The sequence below is a fragment of the Rhopalosiphum maidis genome, chromosome 1, assembly GCF_003676215.2.
Source record: "Rhopalosiphum maidis isolate BTI-1 chromosome 1, ASM367621v3, whole genome shotgun sequence".
NCBI lineage: Eukaryota > Metazoa > Arthropoda > Insecta > Hemiptera > Aphididae > Rhopalosiphum > Rhopalosiphum maidis.
In genome coordinates, this window is record NC_040877.1 from 35265104 (window position 1) to 35285504 (window position 20401).

Here is a 20401-nt window from a genome sequence, read left to right on the forward strand (position 1 = left end):
TAGTAAGCATTCCATATTATGGGACATGGGCGGTAGACGTAAAGTGAAGGTATGTACATCAGAAATAATATATTAATTCAAAATTACGTAATCATATATTCTGTAAGTTGTATGTAGTTATTTATCCACATAAAAAGAACGTAAGTACAAAACTATTTATTATTTTCGGAAACCTAACAACCATTTAAGTGGTTTTTAATATATTATTTAGTCATAAATAACAAACAATGTTATAAGTGTTACAGCGTTTCACAAAATTCATAAATGAATCAAATGTAAAATGTTCGCACCACGTTAAATTACAATTGTTAACAATAACGTGTTAAACCAAAATCGTTTGCGAATTAGAATAACTAGGTAATACGTATATTTTTATATAGTCGAATTAACTTTGCTAAAATAAAAATGCATCGAATAATATTTTATAATTAATTAAAACGTGTATACTCGTAATTTTTAAAAGAAATTAGAAAACAAAAAAAATAATTATTATATTATTACTGTGCGCTGTTAGGAAATTAAAATATTAAATAGTAAATATCATAATACCACTATTATACCACCTGCAGTCCAAAAATATAACATGTAATTCACGTTATAAATTTGGAATTTATTTTGGCTTAATTTTTTTTTTTTTTTTTGTAATTATTTCAATACGATAAATGTACTCAGTGGCAGTGAATATTATAATAAGTAGTTTTCTCACGTGGTAACATACGATAACCGTATAGTAAATATTTTACACCTACGAATAAACAATCCACGCATGGAGTCTTCTTCTTGGAAGTGATAATATACTTAATTTTACACGTGAAACGTCAAACACTCCGAGTAAAAAACCCTTCCTCACCCCTCGCTCAAACAATCACTATCCACAGTGGAACCATCTTTAACACAGATATATAAGCTGCGTAAGACTTCGATAATCTAAACTTAAAATCACAGATTGATCGATTAATGTGTATCATAAGTCGATTTATAATAATTAACGCAATCAGGGTTAAATGTATTTAGATGCTAGATTTATGTTAATCAGTGACCTGTGGGAGGCTTCAACCTCCATTCTCACCCTTATTGAAAAATATTATTATTATTTACAATAAAATAATAGTTATCGATTTATTGTATTATTAAGAACTACACCTACCAACACAAGTTTTAAGCATAGGTGTGGAAATTTTGCTTGTTTAAATTTCTGTATAAATTGTAAAAAAAGCTTGAACAAAATCTTACAAATAAAAATAGCCGTGTGTCTATGATATAATGATGTAACCAATCAAAATTAGCTGTTACTATAGAAAAATGCCCCAGGCAACCCCCCTCCTCCTAAAATTACTTCGATATGTGTATTGTGTATAATATAATATTATGTTTGTGTTCGAAATCAATATAAAATATTTTAAGTTTTAAAATCACCCATATCGAATATTATAGTGATTTAATATAATCATCGATGATGATGACGCTGTGTATAATATTGGAAAGCGGCGGAAAAGAATCGTACGTGCGTCGCATCGCATACAATAATATCACTACATAACATAATATTATATTGTACATATGCATCGTAACGGCTATATTATAGCAGCAGATGACCGAGTCCGGGTGTTCCAAAATCGGACTCGCTCTCGGATTTCACTATAGGTTAGCCGGCGGCATCGACCGTTTCCCATAACATTATATCGAGGCGCTGCGCCAACCCTATCCCCTGCTGGAGTTCAATCCCATACACACGTCACACGCTCGCTAGCACACGTTTTCGCATAATAACGACTACTTGCAAAAGACCAATCGTATGTGGTATTATACATATATGTTTTATTATATAAGTATAGTATAGCTAAATGTGGTGAAATCACTGAAAACGCGGGGGTGTTATACAGTGGTCGTGGGGGAGCGGCGCGGCGTGTACGAGCGTATATATAGTATATATGTATTATGTATAAAGTAATCGCGACACGCACACAATCGGACGGGATTTATATACGTTTTCGGTATTAAAAATAATTCGGATTGCGGCGACCGGCCGACAGACAATTCGGACAATTCGAACAACAAACGACACGCACACACACACACAAACAAAAAATATATAATAATAAATAAATAATCAAACCCAAAACATAAAAGTGTAGTGTACCTACAACTATACGCTAGCCAATATTATATACACTGTTATAATGTAAGTGTCGTAATACCGTTATTGTCCTTTTTTTTCGAACGAAATAATCAAAAACGGCGCGGCGTGTGCGCATATCTCGTTCGGACCTAACGGTTTTCGTGCTGTGCGTACCAATTATTGCGCAATGCAATACAATAAAAACTCTGCATGATTTGTGTCCACGCGCAAGATCTTAGGAACCGGTGGATTAGTGTCCCACGACGATTTTCGTATAGTGCCAGTTGCGGGGGATGTGGAGAAAAAAATAAGTCCAGCTACCTAAGGGGGTGTGTGTGAGTGTATATACTACTCTCTCTTCTCGGAGACTCGAAGAATCGATATTGCACGATACGCCGTGTGTATTATATTATTACACGGTACACGCACATAATATATATTATATATATATATATATATATAAATGTATTACAAACTTAAAGACATATGAAATATTTATAAGTGTACTATAATCGCGTGTGTGGTATAAAATTGGAAAGTGTGCAGTATGAAATGGTTTCTCGCATTATTCAAAATTCTCGGTCTAATTTTATATCTATGTAAATCTCATAATTTAAATGCACGCCTCTTATTATGGGAAACATAACATCATCATATCGACGAAACGGCCACGGTATAGAGAGAAACTTTAAGATCGCTGTATCCGATAGATAGTAGGTACACGAAGAATCACGATGTTATTCGACTCGGGACACTCCCTTGATCTAAAAGTAACACGTAGAATTTTCAGGCACGCAAAATTTTTATTTTATCGTTAAATCTCGTAATTTATGAAAATATCATTATTATTCTTAAAATGTATTATTTAATAAATTTGGAATACACTTGGTATTTAAACCTGGCTTAAGATAATTTCATACACTGCGCCATGACAATGTGAATCGCAATTCTCGCATAAAACTGATTTTGAATATAATAGTAATTTTTTATTGTATTTTTATAAATGAATTAAATGGTAATGGCAAGTACTAACTGATTTAACATACGCCCTTAATACGATTGGATTCTACTCTCTAGTATGATATCTAATATCTAATATTCTATGGTAACATTGTAGACAATTTGTAGTATACTGCTTACAAACCGCAAGACTCATGTAATCACAACGCCAAATAATTTCTCAAAAATCACGGTTCACATCAACGACAAAATGTAAAGTTACCTTTATTCCATAATCTCAATATAGGCATCAACATATTATACAATTTTGAATGTGAAAGTTTATTTTTAATGGCAAATGCGATCAAATCAAAACAGACAGCCACAATGCTACTAGTTTTTCATTTATTTTTCAATAATCATAATTTGAAAATAACAAATCATATTCAAAATATAATAAAGTAATCGAAAATTTGTTGTCAATTAATAGATATAATAAAAATATTCTTGAATACTTTGAGTTTGTATTTTTTTTTTAAATTCACTCTTCCCGATAGCTCTCAGCTCAGCACAAAAAAAATTTGAACAAAACTGGTCGCTTTTTTAAAAACTAATTAGAACATTTGTCACGTGACTTGAATGCTTTTCGCTAATACCCCAGTTATAGAACAATAATAATAAATAAGAGACAGTTATGTTCTATACTCAAAACAATACGTATCGAGTGGTATAAAAAAATTAATAATTCAGTTAACCCCCGAAAAAAATATAATAATATTTAGTCAATACTTTTTATAAGATAAACAACACAAAATAAAACAAGTAATAAAAATCTATAATAGTGTACGTGGTATTTGTATATTATAGTGTGCTGTGCTAAAATTTTCAAAATGTTCTTTGTCAAATATTTACAGTAGAAAAAAATGCATAGTTACAATGTTTCCATTTTGAAACTTACTCTCTCTTAAAATTTATTACTGTACTTAACTCACCTCTTCACCTGTAATCGTATATTTATTTACGATTTATTACTTCCCTGAGTCTAAACACATCAAAAATATCCTTAATCTGGCTCAGTGTACATAATAATTGTAAGTACAACATCCTGGTGTGTAAGACAAAAATCTGCAAAACGTATTACACAAGATATTACATTGATATCACGATTATAAACGATCATTATATATTTAATATATTAAATGGACGCTTGCGCGCTTGAAATGCATATACCATATACAAACAGTTGTGTATACAGCAGAACAACGCGATTTTGAAATTTTTCTTTTTGTCTAGTATAATTTAATGGTTTTTGAAACGGCCGAATTACTAAAACCGTACAGCGGAGATCGTAGTGTTAAACGATCCGATTATTTAAATGACCCATACGTTTTTCTATTTCAAAGATATACACAGCAACCAGCCAAAAACCCTCTTGACTGTTCACATTTTACTTTTCCATCCGTGATTTAAATAACAACGTTTTTCAACCCGGGTGTTGCGTGACTGTATTTTTACTCATGTCAAGCGATCTTGAAGTTTTATTACGGTACTATCAAATGTATAAATATATACATATTTTGTTTAAAAGTGTGGGAGGTATCATCACACTACACCATCACCTATATATTAGCACATCGAGTAAATAACCTACTGGTTTATATTGTAAATTGTAATACAAATTTAGATTGATACGATTTCGCAATGACAATACTAGTTATTAAATTATGTGTGTTAATTTCCTGTTCGACTTTCAAAAGGAATAAAATATTTAATATTATTTATGTTACGTTTTGTGAGTTGAGGATAACACGAAACGCATATCCGGGTTACTGCTGTACTACAACAATGCAATTTTTAAATTAGAAATTAACATTTTTTGGTTAAATGTATTTTTTACTATTTGAGTTAATGCCCTTGGAATTTTTAAATCAATTGAAATTTTTGATAATTCGTGTTTGAAATATTAATAACAGTAATAATACTAACGACTAATAAGTATAATTAGGTATATTATATAAATAAAATGTTCTCGGTTATCAATAATACAAATAATAGTCATACTACGCGTACAAGAGAAGGTGAAAAATACTACAACATAATATTGATGGGGGTTCATTTATTTATAAATTCGTTACAAAACATATTTTTTTCGTAGCCCATTTTAAAAATGTGTACAGCAACTATAACCCATTTTTATACTTGTACATGACATATCGACGGGAGATTTTATTTGTATAGATATTTTTTTTTCAAAAAAGATTTAATGGTTTTTAAGATTTGACATTTGACCACTCGAGTAGAAAAAAAGGATTATTTAGTGACGATTGTGGGAATTGGGTCGTCAGATGCAGGTCAATATGTGTTTACGACCATACAATATTTAATCCAAAATCAAAACATATATTGTAACTTGTAAATAATAAATGGGTTTTTTTAAGGTAAAAGGTAAAACCCTACAAACTCATACAAATGGAAATTCCGTATTTTACAACAAAAAAGTATATAACAATACATATACATACAACTAGAAATAACGATTATTTATATTCAGACGGATGAAGTGTGCGGAATAAATTTCTTTTTGAGCGACTGTACAACAAAAATATGGCAAAATTGTTGCCAACTCAACGATCACCGCCCGTCAAACCACCCCCGTCCGGAGTACCGAACCCGCAAGAAGCAACAATGACATGCAAAAATCCGGATATTTGTTTGTGACAATATTTTTAAAAATCCATAGGCATAATGCATTTTTTACGACCCTTTTAGAAGACCCAAACGTCTTTTAATGAAGTCGCCGTCGACGTTTTTACTTTTCCACCACCACCCCCGTGTTCACCAGTATTTTTTTCTTTCTTTAGCCACGAAATATTGATTGATCGTATCCTCTGCTGCAGAAATACGTATCACAAAAAGGTCATTGTCACGACGCACACAGACCGCCGTTTCCCCATTTTGTGGCACACAATAAACACAAAAATACATATATGCACAGTGTACACTATAAACCTTCAGTCTAATCACCTTCTCGCAGACTTATATTTATTTAATGCATTTCAAATACTCACTCTTCTCAACCGTCGTCGCCGTCTTATTGAATATCGAACCGCACACAGAGCTAAAAACCATATTGTGTTCCGCCGCCGTGTTCCTGCTACAAATCGCAAAAACCTGATTACTTAAACAGCTCGGATTTTTTTTTACTTCGATATTGTAGTGTTAATTATTATTATACATTTATACTTACACAACGCAGCTGTTCCAATAATAGACCTTTTTACATTTTAACGTTTCGCAGTAATGCAATAACCAAAATTTACCTTGTCGTATAATTAATAATAGTAATTCAGGAGTCTTAAATTCTTAAATTTATTTTTATTTTTCATATTTATGTTTATATAAACATTATCTATCTTCGAGTCATGTACTCATATACTACGGCTACATCTTAAATGCTTATAAGGTTGTAAATATAATTCTATCCAATAAAATTATAAAATTGATTAAAACAGGAGTTTAACGCCGTCTTACCATTTTTTTTTTTTACTAAATTTATGGTCTGTGGTTTTTTTTTTGTTCCATTCCCTGTATGTATATACTTCGAGGTAGCCGCTGTGAGTAGTCGTTGTTTTATTTTGCGACCAGATGTTTACAGAAATATTTCGACTCCTCAGTAAACGCGCGTTTTTGACCGATCGAGCTCATTTTACGCGAGGGACCTTGCACCTGCGTGTTTAATGAAAAACAAGGTACAGCAACTGATTAATTACATGAACACTGAACGGTGAACACCAAGAATGGAAAAAAATGTTATTGGAAGAAAATGTTACCTTTCTATATATTATTTATTATATGAAATGCATAATTTATTTATTATATTATTTAATTACATGAAAAAATATATCTTGAAATAGTTATAAGCAAAACAAAAACCGCGTTTTTTTCATACTCCATAAAACAGTTTAGGTATTGTCTTTGGTGGTTTATAGCGTCATTAAAATATTAGCAAGATAAGCCAATATAAAAAATAACTGATTATTAAACATAATTAAAATACTGATACTTAATATAATAGTATGTACCATATTGTACTCTTAGTTGTGCATGATAATTAGACTTTTCAGATCGTAATCGTTAACGATAATTGAATAAGCTAATTTGGTGTTTGATAATGTTTATGACAATAATTGTCGGTTAGCAGCGTTTTAACCAGGGTTTATCATGTGTAGTAAACTGTTAAAGCGTGTGGTATTTATTTTTCAGTGTTTGGAAACCTAAAAGACTTAGGGGCGTTATGTTATATACTTATATGTAACCAGAAGTGTCCGACCGGGCCAGTTCCTCGTTGATAGCAACATCATCAACTCGATATAATAATATAAAATACAATTTCGGTGGGTACGTGCCGCAAACGGTAAGCGGCACATTATTTTGTCAAGAGTACCTACGTATAATAAATAAATAAATACTTTTATACATGTATAATGCACCTAAGATTCACTCATTCGTTATGGCAGCCGGCAGGTCTGGAATTAAAATTTATGATACGATTAACTGGCTACACTCACTCATTATTATTATTATTATTATTATTATTATTAAACGTCCGCACGAGCGTGCACAACACAATGCAACTTCTTATTATTAATTATTTCGGACATCTTTAATTATTATTGTCGTTTCCTGTCACCGAGAGCTATTATAATCGAACAGTAACGATTTACATTTGAAATATTTATAAATAATAAAATCAGTTTGGCGAGGGACGAAATTTCGTTAGAACTACACGCGTATTATATTATTATTAATCGAGTAATATTGACTTATTGCAATATTATATTTCGTGTTTTATACATTTTAACTGTGCCGTCATCATTGTCGCGATTTCAGTAAAACGCCGTCGCACAGGCGCGGATGAGTCGTACATTTACACACACACATATATATATATATTATATACGTAATATTATATATCGTACCGAGGGCGGTCGTCTCGCGCGCGCCGGCGTTCGGCGAACCGTGTAATATGCGTTTTTCACGAGTGGAGGAAAAGACCTGGGAAACTCGCAAGATATAAAATAATTATATATCGTATGTACACGAGACTGCAGTCGCACGCTCACACACACACACACACACACACACATCACTCGTGAGGCAGCAGCGATTCTCCGAAATTAGACGAAAATTATACGGGCGGACGACCGCGCGGCGTCTCCGATTTCTGGTTAAAAAGCCCATAAATCTCTTACTCGGTACCGCAGTAGTAAAGGTTAAAAAGACTGTATGCCGCGCAGCAGCAGTAAAAGACTAAATAACACACGTGTGGCGGTTTTCAAGATATTGCTTGCACGTTTCACACCAACCGGGGAAAGGAAAAACGTCGTTTTCGAAACCGTTTTGCCCGACGCTGCGCGTCATTATTAATAGGTACACCTATCTACCACCTATAATGTGGATATATATATATATACATATACATATATGTATGTATAATATATATTGTGCATATGCGTGCGGAGCGTATGACGTGCGCGCTGGTTGAACCTCTTGATGACCTCGAGGGGGAAAACGCGCGTGACACGGGGGGTGAAAAAATTCGAAAAAAAATAAATAAATATTTTATATGTGTATGTAAAAAGGGCGAGCGGAGAAAAAATAATAACACGCGCGCACCCCAAAACGGAATTCCGTAAAAGAAAATGTGTGTAAAAAAAAAAACCGTTTTCTGCCGCCGGCGCGGTATTATACGCACCGGAGGCGGCGACGGCCGGAGAGGGGTCGACCGAGAGGCAGCACACGCGCGCGCGCCGCGCTTTTGAAACGCGCGCACGCGCTCGACGTTTCCGACCCCTTAACAAACGGGCTGGCGGGCGGGAGGTACGCCGTTTTTTTTTCCGTCGATTTTTTTTTCCTTTTTTGCTGCGGGCCCCGTCGCACGCGCAACATCCGAAGGGGGAAAAAAACGATTCGGTTTTGTTCGCGTCCGCGTTTTTTCATTGTACAGTTACGGACGGTTTGTTATTATTATTACTGTATCTATTATATTACTATACATTTTTTTTTTACGCGTAACGTGGTGGCACGAGACACGCGCGCGTCGTCTTGTTATTGGCCCCAGCACGGCCATTTTCGAGAGCGGTTTTTTTTTTTAACACTTAAAAAAACACGTCCACACGCTCCCCTCGCCTTAACCCATTTTCCTCTGCCGCCATTTTGACGAGGGGATTTTTTTACGTCCGGACGTTGTGTTTTTTTACGCTCACGATGAATCTATGCATAAAAAAAACGGTTCCCCCATAATCTCGCTGCTCGGTATATTATTAATACCGGAGGTAACTAGAGTGGCCAATCACGTGCGCCGAATGGAGGCGTCAACTATAAAAAAAATTAAAAACTTCGACGGGAACAGAAATTTTCCAAACGGAAAAAATGTATTTCGACAATTGTGACAAAAAAAACGATAAGTGCCGCGACGGCATCACGAACGAATTCATGGCTAACCGCCGTCGTCACCGCAGCCATAGTAACGGACCGAACGAATTGCGCGATTGATTTAAACGCCGATAATACTATAATATTATTATGCATTGACTGTAATATAATATATAAATCGTCACGATGGTCGAGCGAAGTAATAATTCTAAACACATAATAAATATAATACCTATAGCTGTAGATATCGCAGTTTGCGATCGCTGGAAAACGGTTGTTATAACCGAATTGTTTCTGACTTTCCATCGTAATTAAATACAGGTACCTACGATTCTATAATTTTATATAATCGCAGACCACAATATCGGTGGTGATTCTTAATATAACCGTTACGCCCAAAACAACAAAAATCATCTGATAAAAAAAAATATATTTTTTTTTTACATAAAATTGTATATTTGGAATTTTACACATACTTTATGATACATTTTAATATTTAATCCTACAACCATATAATGGCATAGATTTTAAACGTCCACCCATGATTTTGATTATAAATTTCCAAGGGATTATATTTTTAATAGGTAAAAACAATTAATCATGGGTTATATAAATAAACGATTTGAATTATTATAACAATTTATAAATATTTCTCACCGATTACATTTTATATTCATCCAATCCAAACTTTCAAGTTATAATTAAAACATCATTAGGTCGCAACGTTTAATAATGTTTTTAATTACATTCAGAAAAAATGTCATGTAATTTACTAAATTAAATCTATTACAATATGATATTATGAGTTAGATCCATTTAGAAGTTATAAGTTAATATTTAAATAACAATAAAGAAATACTTAGAATTTTAAAAGTGGTTTTAATTAATTTTTTCAAGCAAATAAAATAATCAACTCCGACTTGTAGTCACTGATTAGTGAGATATAGCATATAGGTATACTTAATAAATATAAAGATTTAAGGAAGTTTTGCTATAATAATACAGTATAAATTGTATATTAAAAACTAAATCACTATAATAACTAATTTATCAATATTTTATTTTCGTAGTATTATTCTTTGAATAGTTTTGAAACTTACATAATAGGTAATTTATAAAATATTTTATTATAATCAACATTTAAAGACCATTAAATCAAACGAAATGTTGCAAACTGCTGTTCCCAGAAATAAGTTTCGTTAAATTCAAGAATAACAAATCATTTTTGTACATATATATTTTTAATTATAATTAAAACATTTAATATCAAGTAACCGCGTGTATTAACCGAACCGTCATTAATAAAATACAGTCAACAGTTAGTGTATAATAACGTCCAATATGTATTTCGCGAAAATTATGTTTAGAAAAAATAATAATTAAACTTGGTTTTAATTGCCTACTTATCATTAGAGGCATGAATTATTTCTCGATGTTTTATTGCCGTGTTTTGAACTATTGGTAAAAGTTGTATGCTTGTATTGTATATACCTTATCAGTTGTTGATTTCAAAACCTGCCATCAATAACTGTTGAAAATTAAAAATTCCGTAATTCTATACACATTATATAGAGTTCGTTTATAGCATATAACTATAAAATATACAATGCAATATAAACTAGGTAATATAAACAAATAGCAAGTACCGAGTTTCATTAACGTTAGGATTTTAGTTCAGCTCTTGATATCGAAAGGTATTTATTATCAATGTGAAGATGCATAAAAACGTGCTACACACAACCAGGTAGGCGCGGTATATTATATTATTTTTCAGCGCATAGGTATTTATTTATTTCCTGTCATAAAATGTAAACGCAAAACTTATATTTTATATTTCTACGTATTTTTTCATACGCTTGGTACACACATAACAATATAAAATAATGCATACGTTTTCTACTCCATTCCTCATATTTTGTTATGAAAATAATACGCGTTCGCAAAACCCGATCCGAGTAGGACGTCGTCATCCTCTTTTAAACCCCTTTTAACTCGGAAATCGTTTTGTTTACGAGTTCTCGGGTCGGTGCACGCATCGAACACTCGTTTTACACGGTAACTGACAGCCATGGTTCGCTATTGACAACCGTCAGGTACATGAAATTTATCACACGCACAGGTAGTCGCGCGACATCAGAACAACCCTCGTGATCTCGTGGTATTATACTCATTTCGTACACAATGTTATTTTCGTTCGGTTTACGATCGCGAGTAGAATCCGTTTTCGCTTCGCTACAATACACAATAATATTAATAAATACGTTACCCAGATTAAATATTTTATGAGAGATTATGATATGACATTGACAGTTTTTACGAATATTTTTTCGGATTTAAACTGATCCATATATTAATAATTAATAACTACATTTATATGAGTCCGCTAAAAAACTAATATTGTGGAAATACGCGGGTTTATAAAGAATAAAAAAAAATTCTGATTTCATATTGTGATAAAAATAAGTATTAATGAGAATTACCTGCGCAATGGCCACTATACAACTATATTAATATAACAGTTCAGTGAGTAATGAGGCTGGAATGACAATAGGAAATAATATGTAGGTTAAAAATAATAATTTAATAAAATAAGAAAACATTTTTTTTTATTGGTAAACGTTAACACGTTTATTCTTTTCAAACAAATATTATATGATAAGTATGATAATTATTAAACTTTGGCACATAATATTTTTATTATACATCCATGTAGTATTTTTCAACTATAAATAAAATTAAATAATCTAAATAAAAGAATGAAAAAAAACCTTTTAAACCTATATTTGCATAGAGATATTTATTTACATAGTAAAACAGTTTATTATATGAATACCTAAACACAATATAATGAACTATAAATTAAATATATATATATATATATATGTCAATAAAATAAGACGACCGGATGACAAAAACGTTAGAATGCTAGATAGAGATCAGACTTTAGGCCTTTTCACACAAGCGGTATATTATATATATATATATATATATATGGTTACATGAGCGCGACAACGCGAAATCTCGTAAGATGTGTAATTAATTATTACATAATATTATACGACAGTTTGTTACAATTAATTATTATTATTCAAGACGGCATTTTCAAGATATTTTTAGTCTTAATTAAAATCACAGTATGAGGGAGGAGAGGGTTGATTACAAACAATCTAATCACAAAAATGATAAAAATTTAGATATAATTAATAATATTATATTGGTTATAACAACGACTGTTACATCATTGTTGACGTGTTTACATTAAAATATAATATTATAAATTATTATTGTGTAGCGTATTAACGATACATATTATGAAATAAATATTTATAATATTTACAGACTATTTTATTTTTACATTACTAAGAATAATTAGTCCTGATGCATTTGAAAAGACGTGTGTACAAGAGTCTACTAATACCAACTTTGTTTCGCCGAACCGTCATCCAGTAGAAACCCGCACACGCGTCATATAGACGGACATATTTTGGAGAGACATAAGGGTATAAAAGATTGACTAGATCTTCCATTAATGCCGTGATTGATATTTTATTTATACAAGACATTCAAGCACCAACAATAAAATTCATAACTTTTTACTTTAAACATTTACAATTTAAAAAACTAAAAAAAAATTGCCTACTCGGCAGATCAGTTAAATTTACTTATATAATTTGACGATATTTCGTCATAAAACAACCTTATCACAACAAACAAAAACCAATGAGTTTTTTTTTAAATTTTAAATTTTAAATAGTATCTATCATAAGTGCATAAATATACACGATACTAACTATAGTATACGAGTAGAAATAGGGGACGACTAGATTAAACAATAAAAATAATTGGGAAGATGAGGTATTACGGTAATTAAACGTAAAAAATTCAATATTTGTCATCATTGTTATTCTATAGTTTAAAATGTTAAAAAGTTAATTTTAAGGATAATTAAAATGTATTTAAATTACTAATAATTTGTATTTAACAATAAAAACACGAGTTAAATATTTTCAAGTCGACAAATGGATTTTTCAAAATTAAAAATTAAAAAAATGATTCAAATTTTATTTTTGAAAAATCCATTTGACGACAAAAAATATTTAAAACGATATACGTCCGCGCGGTCTACAACCAATTCAGTAATAAATGCGCAATCACGATTTGAAGACGAGGTAGCTGACTCTTAAAAGTTGAAAAATTATCAACATTTAAGAACCGGAACCGGTCAACAACACGTGAACACATCAACACCTGGATCGCTGTACAAATGAAAACCTTTTTAAGCTTTATGCCAAAAAATATTTTCATTTCTACAAAACGTAAGTCCTGTGCAACTGCGCATTTAAAAGAGATTATAGTTATTAAAAAGAAAGAGGTGAGTAACAATACTTTATATTTTTAATCTGTTTTCATTTTTCTTACGATAAATCCTATATGACATACCTAAAGGGTTAATTGTTTTAAAATTTGTACTCTATTATAATTATTATTTCTTATTGTGACTGCAGTGGCGGGGCGGTGCACTTCCTCGTTACAGTCTAACTGTGCGGCACGCGTGCTATGTGAGCGAAAAACGAAAACTTGTCAGCCGTTATCTCACCGCACAGGTTGCACGCGAATGGGTCCCGGAAGCTGTGGAATCCCATGTGCATCGAGTACATGATGTTCTCCTTGAATATTATGTCACAGTGGTGGCACACGTGCGTCTCGTCTTCCTTGTCTTCTTTTTCGGGCGTCGAAGACGACGACGTCTGTAGTTGCTGCTGCTGCTGCTGCTGCTGCTGCTGATGGTAATGTTGGTAAAACTCTTCTTTTATCGGCGGCGAAATATTCTCCGCTGTTCCCCGGGAATCGCTTTTGCAGCAATCCATTGGAACAACCGGTGGTGTCGGAACCATCACCACTGGCACCGGCATCGACTTGGGCTGAGATTCGGCTGCCGGCCGCTCGAGTTTGCACGCGATCCCCTTGCGCCGGCTGCTACCCGCGGCGCGAGGCGCCACCGAGTCTTTGCTTAAGTTCAACGGTCCCGACTCAACAATCAAGGCGGGTGGGGGCGATAGATCGACAATCGTTAGCGCGGGTGCCTGTTGTGGCTCGGGCGTCCGATCGCCGCCGCTACCGTTGCCTCCCGCCAATTCCGCACTGACCACATCATCCGGATGGTATTGGTGCCCGCGTTTATGATGGTGATTGTGGTTATGTTGCTGTTGTTGGTGATGGTGGTGGTGGTGCTGTTGTATGTCCATCTTGTCATCGACCGACGAAGAGTTATTGTTATTGTTGTTCTTAATGGCCATGTATTCGGCGGCCTGGTAGTCGACCATCTCCATAGACCGCTTGGTGATCATCGAGTACATGAACGACTCGGCCGAGGTCGGGTACGAGACCTGTGCGCATCCGGACGAGGGCATTTGCAACAGCTGTTGCATAGAGTACGGCGACGGGTGTCCGCCACTGCTGCTGCCGCCATCGTCCTGCGACGAACACACGGTCATAGACTGCGGTGGCTGTTGCTGGTGTTGTTGATACGGGTTGTGTCGGTTCTGTTTCTTGTTCTGTCGAGGACCTCGTCGATTGCCCACCACGTCGATGACGATGTCCGGGTTCGGAGTACCATCCGGGTTAAGCGGAGTGGCCGGCCGGTGGTCGCGCTTCTTCAGGTGCTGCTTGAGGCTATGCATGTATTTGGACGCGTATCCACAGTCGTAACACTGAAACTGAAATACGTTCGAATGCGATTTGAGGTGCGATTGGAGCATCGACTTGCTCACGCACTTATAGTCGCAGTCTGGGCACGTGAACGGCTTGGCACCCGTGTGGTTCAGCAGGTGGTATTCGTAATGGTGCTTCAAGTCAGTAGCGAACTCGCAGTTTGGGCACTCCAACAATTGTTCAGGTTTAATGTGCGTGCGAATGTGTTTCCAGTATTGCACCTTTTCCGTGCACTCCAGTCCGCAGTGTTTGCACTTGTGCTTTTTCGGTTTCTGTTCTTTGTTGTTGTTATTGTTGTTGTTGTGGCTGTTGTTATTGTTATTACCACCGGAGCCAGACCCAGGTCCAGACGGTTTCGGGATTTTCAGGTCAAAATCTTCGCACCCGGATAAGTCGCGATAACTGGACGTCGGAGAGCTGGCCGAGCTTCGACCTTCCGAGTCGTCTTGGAGGTGATCGGTGCTCGATTGGAGATGATTGGTGGTGGTGTGATGGTTGAGGTGATGATGGTGATGGTGTTCAAGCGGACGTGCGAGGTCGTATTGCGAATGGCTAATAATTGGCTGGTGTTCGTTTTCCAAAAACATTTTTCTGCAAAACGACAAAAAAAAAAAAACTTTTTAATACATTATCCTATACGCGTTTATCATTATGCCGTAGCGTAAAACGTACACGACAGGCGTTATATTTCGTCGAATCGATTTTTAAGGGATGCGAAGAAAAAAAATAGAATAAAAGAGAAGTAAGAAGAAAGAAAAAAAGCCTCAGCGAAGTTTTAGGGCGCATGACGTTGTCGTATATATATGAACATCGAGGAGAGAGAAACGATGATTGCCGGTATTGATTGGACCGGGGGGCGCAGTGTGAAAGAAGGCCAGCGAGCGGGTAAAAAATCGTTTTCGCCGCAAGGGTCGAGTTTTTCATTTTTGTTTTCACCGCCACGGTGTGCGCGGCGTGTGCGACAGCGGTGCGCGCGGTGCGGAAAAATGGCCGACCGTTCCCTGGACAAAACAAAAAGCCATAAAATAAATGCCTCTTCAAGCACGGGGCCCCTCTTTCTAATGAATAAGGGAAGGGGATGATCGGGATAGAGACCACCGCCACCGTGCACTTTTTTCCTTCTTTTTTTTCCACTACTTCCACCGCCTCTACACTGCACCACCCGGTACATCGTATTCCGCGTGTCCTACCCTTATTTCATTCTCGGAATCGTCTGTGTGTGTGTGTGATTTTGAAGAAAATGGTTTTCATTTGGGGCGAAAGAAAAAGAGATGAACGAGAAAGTGAGTCAGTAGAGGATAAATACAGGCGGGAGGGGAAGAAAAAAATAAGTAAAGAAAAGTGAGAGCTTTCTCGCTGAAAATTGAACATTATTTTTATTACTTATATTTTCGGTTGGAAATTGGAATCTCTACCATAAAATAACTGTATATATGCATTTAAAATCATAAATAAAAACTTCTGAAATCGTAGATAAGTTATTTGTAAACTCGAAGAAAAAAATTATCACGTTTAATTTCATCGCCGTTTAATTACACGACGTGCCATGTGCATAATTGTGAATACATAAAATATAAATAAAATAAAATAAATATAATATAAATTTGTATTAATTATAGGTATTAACACAATTAATATAGATGATACTTTAATGAAAGCCGTATAGGTTATCCATTAGTTATTAGCACTGATAGTATGTTTTTAAGATTTAAAAATTTAGATACCTATAACGGCTATAACCTATAATATACAATTATTGATACCTATATTTTGTTAATATTATTTAATCTAGGATTTCTAAAAATAAAAATTGATAATAACATTATGTAAGATAAATGTATTATTTAATGTCTGTTGAATTATATTAATCAGGTAAGTACATACAATTTAGTTATTAATATAATTAGGTATATACTGTGTATTACTAATAAGTAATAATACACAATGGTATAGTTTTACATTAGTCAGCAATTATCATTCAATTCAAAAAATAGTTAATAATTTCAATCAACCATCTGTTTGAAAAAGTGGGAATGTTAATAACATACAAATATTATTGCTTAAACAAATACACGTCAATTATTACAACCATTTTTAATATATTTTTGTATTAAAAATGACAACTATTATCATACGAAAACGTCGCAATGATTATCAAGAGACTATAACATTACAAAATTATTTACCTTCCATTAAATTATAAACTATAATACGTTAATTTGTGTCAAAATATTCCATTTCTTTCGTTCTCACCCTCAAAAACTAAATAGGGAGTAGACCGAATAGTAATATAGAGGGTTACTCAGATTTCATAACAATTTATAAACATACTTTAATATATTAGAGATTAACACGCTATATTAAAATGTACACAGGTATAATTGCCTCAGGTTTAGCTACTATTGGCTAAAAATCAAAACCTCGATAAGATGTTACTTATCATTTAAGACATTTTTTTTTTTTAAACAATCGTCCCATTCGATATCAAACGAAATACGTCCTTAATGAGGTGCTTAGAATAAATGTCTTGTTAACTTATCAGTGATGTTTATTGAAAAAACACGTTGAACCGGTGATTGGGTAGCTTTTTTATCTATATATAAATTAAACCATGGCACGGGCATAGAAGAGCTTTTCAATTAAATTGGTTATTCTTTATCCACCGGGAATTTCGTAATTATTAAAAATAAATTGTACAAGTTGATTTTTAATTAACATTATACACAGCGAGACAGAAATAAATATTATAAAACGTACAAATTGTAAAATACAGCGTTAAAAATGAGGAATATATTTTTTAAAGTAACATAATTATAATATATATTTACTCAATTAGGAACCAATGATATTTTAAATTGAAATAAAATATATTTGTATTACAAGCCCGTCTAAAAATTCTAATGGAGAAATTACTAAGGGTGAGCGTACTTAGAAAGGGTTTATTTTAGTCGGTAAACCCCTTCTGTTTAATCAACTCCCTTTATACAATCATCAATTTAGGGTTTATTTGAAATGGGTATTTGATCATAAGGGGGTCCACCCATGGCTCAAGTATAATTACAGTTTCATACAGGAATTAATTTTTATCAATACTTTGACTTGATGGAGGGACGTAATTTAATTCACCCGCACACAAAAAAAATCATTAAGCAGAGAGTGGATACACGTACAGATGACGGTTCCAATAATAATTCAAATCATAAATGTTGTTAACTTACTGTTTAAGCTCGAGGTTTCCCTGATGGTCGATCAACAATAAGTCATTTGTAGGTCGAGCCGGCTGGTAAAAATGTGAGGTAGGACACAGTGACGAACGACTTTCCTCTCGGTTTAAATCGTCGATGCCGTGACCGGTGATGGGGACGACAACAGTGCGCGATTTAAGATTATTAATAGCATCTCAACGACCATAAAAAAATTAAAATTAATATCCACTAAGTCGGACGAGCGCGAAGTCACTCTGAACACTTTATGTATAATTATAATACACAAACGACGAGCATCTACAAAATAGGTGCCGATATTGTTTGTACACTGCAGTGCGGGCAGTATTATTGCGTAAAAGCGATAACAAAAATACGAAGTGAAAAAAAAAAACGTTAATGCGATACCCGCACGTGATCGACAGACAAAAAGCGCACAAGTACAACTGCGAGACACTGCGCGGACCGGTCTGTGCGCGTCGCATCGGTGGCGGCAGCGGCGATTATTGCAGGTTCATCTGCTGCCGCAGGCTCGGTTAACCTACCCCAACGGATGGACGACGTTTGTCCCCTCCACCGCGACCGCTGCCTACGGACGCCGACGGTACACGACAGCACACGACGCGATACACGCCCACCGAAACGCGCCGCGTGTGCGTGTCGGTTTTTTTCTCCTCTACCACTTTTTTTTTATTTTTATTTTTACCCGTCCGTACGAAAGGATTGGACCGGGCCCCGTAATTGGGAGTGTTTTTACCGCCGCCTCTCTGTCAATAGAAATACGCCACCGCGAACGGCGTGAACGCGATATTACCATAATATAACGTGTACTGGCGTACCTATATTGTATACAACTATATAATAATAACAATTAATGATATTATTATGTACCTATATACCATTATCAGTGCTGTACGATTTTATTTTTAGTCGTAAAGCGGTCGAACGAAACTAGACGAACAGGATTCGTTTAAAAATATACAGCTCGTCACCGGCATTCGTAGACGAACAACTCGTCGCGCCGAAACGTATCGTAATTTAGTAATTGCATAACAGAATATTAGTACCTATTAAGATATAATAAACCTTTAACTTACACACCGTCAGACATCGTGCCTGTCTATATGAATACACGATAATATGACTATATGAATGAGAATGATAATTGATATGATATCGCGAAACGGTGTAGGTACACGACTGAGAAATAATGTACCTACCTACGTATAGGTGCAAACAGTAAAATCGAAACGCAAATTACTCTGTATTGATATACTATAATACATTTTGAGACATTCTCAACGGTATATTACGATAGTTTACTAAATGAACTTGTTTTCTTTGGCCTAAAGGCGCCTTTGGTAATCGTCAATTCAGAAATTTAAAATGCCTATTGTAATAGTATATATATGCACGAGATACCCATAATGCAGTTCCCATGTTTCGATAGTTCACTATACTTACTCAAAATAATGTTTATAAGAGTTTGACGAAGTGTCATCAGTGGGTGGCTTCTTCACTCAAGATTTTCCTCCTGTAATATTATAGCCTATATTCTTATTGTGCCTTGTGTACAGATTGTATATATATTAATAAAGAAAAAAAAAAAAATAAGAGTTTAAAAAAGATCTATTAACAATTTATTTTATTTTTAAACGAAAAAATACCAATAGTTTATATTTACACATGAATGATAAATATTTAGGATTATGAAATATTTTGAATCAGAATCAGTAGGTAATGTAGTCTGATTTATTGATAATTTACAACATAAGTTTTTGTAATTGATATAATTACCTATTTATTTTTATTTAGAAAATTTTAAAAATTATCTTTCTAAAATCATCAGTAAATAAATTATTTAAAATTTTCGCAGTCAAATTTAAAAATAAAAAATACAAATCTGTAAAATTTGTATCTTAAATAATAATATGTATTCTATTACGTACTAGAAAATACAAGGATCTGCCCAAACGCTTCACATGCCGACCAC

At 34.1% G+C, this 20401-nt stretch overlaps 1 protein-coding gene across 1 annotated transcript; it reads right to left on the bottom strand.

Annotated features, from left to right (window-relative positions):
* Positions 1 to 12285: 12285 nt before the first annotated feature.
* LOC113548988 (protein hunchback) lies at positions 12286 to 18894 on the bottom strand. The gene is made up of 2 exons (XM_026950112.1): positions 18424 to 18894; positions 12286 to 15796 (listed from the first exon to the last, which is right to left on the bottom strand). The coding sequence occupies exon 2, from the start codon at positions 15790 to 15792 to the stop codon at positions 14029 to 14031; it is 1764 nt and encodes a 587-aa protein (XP_026805913.1). The 5' UTR covers positions 15793 to 15796; positions 18424 to 18894; the 3' UTR covers positions 12286 to 14028.
* Between the last annotated feature and the right edge of the window lie 1507 nt (positions 18895 to 20401).

Coding starts and splice junctions, on each gene's coding strand:
- LOC113548988 (XM_026950112.1), bottom strand. CDS start 15,792: ATGTTTTTGGAAAACGAACACCAGCCAATTATTAGCCATTCGCAATAC.